Here is a 3116-nt window from a genome sequence, read left to right as displayed (position 1 = left end):
CTCCAGCCCCCCCGACCCCTTACTTATGGGCACTGGAGCCCTAGTGCAGCTGCTTCAGCACCAGGGCAAGTGGCCAACCATAGAGAGACTGTGGCAGCCAAAGCATCTCCTGCCCCACATTTTTTAACTTAATATTTTTTTTTAAGACCCCAGGGGTCTAATTTTATGTTTGCAGCACGGGGAGAGTTTTTTCATTTCCGCATAGGCCTCTAACTGCATCTCAAAGGGGTTTAAGACAGGGCAAGAGGCATGTGCACACTCATCTGGACATGCCCATACTGGTTAAATGTCATTTTTCCTAATAGTACTGCCACAGATGTGAAATAAAAGCATCAACAGGCAAATTGAGCAAAGAATCAGAATATTATTTTATCTATTATTGTACAATAGACTTTAAATATAGGTTTAAATTTATAGTCTGATTTAGTATAGATGTTTATATATTTTCACCACTTCGTAGCATCATCCTGTCAAACTTTTCATTAAATAAAGTATTGCTATTAAGAAGGATGGCCAGCCAACTCTAGAGGAACAAAGCAGAGATACAGTTTGTTTTGTATTTCAGTGGACAGCTCAGGTTATGCCAACCTATTCACTTGTGAGACACATGTGCTGATGTCACTGAACCTTTTCACTCATTCAAGAAAATGCATGCAGAGAATGGATCATTTGATTATTTCCTTTCCTTTATTATTATTTTTTTTTTGGCTGAGAAACAAATAATTAATTAAATCACTTAGGTCCTATCAAGTGAGTGAAAATAAAGATGGCATATTTTTCTGTGGAATTCATAACTTATGTGTGTTCACAAATGGTATCTCAGGGCAGTTCATTATTTTGAAATAATACCACCTAGGACATATTCTGGAGGTGTTCTGTCTCCTAACATTGTCCTGCAAATGCTTCCCTGCCTAGTTCTTACTACTACTTGCAGTTTTGCTTAATTACAGTAAGCGGTACTGTTTGGCAACAGATATTTGATGAAGTGGGTCTTATGCAGTTATCGTGCTAATTAGGTGCTTGATCCTGCAAGACGGTATGTGAATCCTAGATGCTGTGTACCCATAACTCTGAGAATGCTCATAGGATTAGGTCCAAATGGTGCAAATGGACTCATCTTATTGAGAAGTGAATATAACACCAGATTTTAAGTATCAGTTTTAAACTTCTAATGTCAGAAATCCTATTACCCTTTAAGGAAAACTATTAGAATTCTTTGAAGTTCTCACACCAGATAGTTGATCTCTGCACTTAGATACCACAGAACTCAATGGGAGTCTATGTGTATCCATGCTGGGTACAGTCATTCAAAAAGCCCAAGACAGAATTGATCTAAGTTACACTGCTTTCTGCATGTGGCACAGTAGTGAACAAAATACACATTTGCCCTTTGCGGAGGCTGGGAGGGGAGGAGAAATTTTAGATTGGTTTCCACCATGTCCAAACCAGTTTGTGTGTGCTGAACTTTTGGTCTGTTATGGGTATGTACTGGTTTCTGATCACTTATACTGGTGAAAGTGTAATGTCTATACCTGACTCCAGAGATGATAGCTGATCATCAACTTCTTAAGTATTTTGAGGTCTATACAAACTTCAAAATATTCCTTCACAGGCCGGTGCTGCTTGAACATCTCAGAGAAGCAAAAGCAGACAAAAGAAGGCTTCGCAAAGCCCTGAGAGAATTTGAGGAACAGTTCTTCAAACAAACAGGAAGGTAAACAATACTGCATTCATGTATTTCAGCTTATTTATATGTTTCCATTAAAGTATGTGCTCTTATGTAGGAGTGACTCACCTGAAAGATGTGAGTTAAGTAATTGTTATCTGTGTGATAACTCAAATGAATTCAGGAGTTTTTAAGCAATTGAGCAATGTAAATTTGCTACCGTCACACTTTGCTCTTAGAAATAATGTGATGTGAAAATGTAATTCTACAATATAGAACTAGCCTATCTTATTTTAAATATAATGTGATATTTACCAATAAAATGTGATATTTACCAATCCTTCCATGTACTCTTCCACAAACAGAACAGTATCATCAATAAGTAGTAGGGGGTCAGAAGGCTTGGGAATTTCTGCTCTGTAATTTCTGGGTCTAAGTAAGTTTTGTTGAAAGCAATTAGTGTCTTATTGAGATCAATGGGCTTTCATGTCTATAACACCTATCCATCAGGCCACATCTGGGGCAGGGTGAAATGAAGAGCTACTTGCTCCAAACATACATGCTCCAAAAAACGTGATAAAAAAATGAAGGGCCCCAAACCTGGAAGAGTCTCAAGGATCTGAACAAATTGTGGAGGCCCTGTGAAATGAAGGTAATTTCTACAGAGTTCAAATGCTTCCAGACTTCTCTACTATCCCATTCCAGCCTGCTTCAGCTAGTACTTTGGTAATCGTATCTTCCAAATTGTGGAACACCTTGTCTGCGTATCTTAAAGTGAATTAGCAATTACACCATTGATAAGAAATTATGTGTAGTAAGCTTATTATCACAATTCAATATTTTAATAGCCATTAGTATAATCCTGCTTCCCTATTGCTCTTGTCACATTATCTGTGGGTGTCTAAAATTAGAAACAAATAAAATGCATAAATCTCCACTGAAAAAAATTAAAATCTATTTTTTTTCATAATAAAATGTGATGGGTGTTATTTGCCTTTTATAGGAGTCCACAAAAGGAAGATCGCATACCAATGGCCGAAGAGTACTCTGAATACAAGCACACAAAAGCCAAAATCAGGTTCTTAGAGGTGCTCATTAATAAGCATGATGTCGTCAAAACAATCTGAAGATCGGAATTCTGTGTTATGCAGTGCTACTGTTTCTCTAGCAAAAAAAATAGTTTTACAAGTATAAGTTTCTGCACAGTTATTGGACACAATGAGATTGTGATGCACTTTAATAGTTATATTATCAGGTGTGGAGGACAGCAACATGTAAGAGTATGTAAACAGGAGTGAATGGCTTGCACTTTAAGGGGGGGGGGGGGAAGGTTTGAAGGGCACTGTAATAATAAAGTTAAAGGACACTGTGATGTAGTTTAGGCTCTCAATCAGACTTGCTCTATTTTACCATTTATAAAATGTCAGGGAATGCTCTCCAGATTCCTACA

At 37.5% G+C, this 3116-nt stretch overlaps 1 protein-coding gene across 1 annotated transcript in view; it reads left to right on the top strand.

The window, feature by feature from the left end:
* Nucleotides 1-3116, top strand: part of FAM13C (family with sequence similarity 13 member C) — a 105937-nt gene extending 102821 nt beyond the window's left edge. The window contains exons 10-11 of the mRNA XM_014525843.1: nt 1613-1714; nt 2670-3116. Coding sequence (XP_014381329.1) covers nt 1613-1714; nt 2670-2793 — 226 coding nt within the window. The 3' untranslated portion in view covers nt 2794-3116. The remainder of the gene's footprint in view (nt 1-1612; nt 1715-2669) is intronic.

This window comes from Alligator sinensis, unplaced genomic scaffold (genome assembly GCF_000455745.1).
Source record: "Alligator sinensis unplaced genomic scaffold, ASM45574v1 scaffold384_1, whole genome shotgun sequence".
In the NCBI taxonomy this organism is placed as follows: domain Eukaryota; kingdom Metazoa; phylum Chordata; order Crocodylia; family Alligatoridae; genus Alligator; species Alligator sinensis.
Note: the sequence above shows the minus strand (reverse complement) of the source record. Positions and strands in the feature narration are given on the sequence as shown.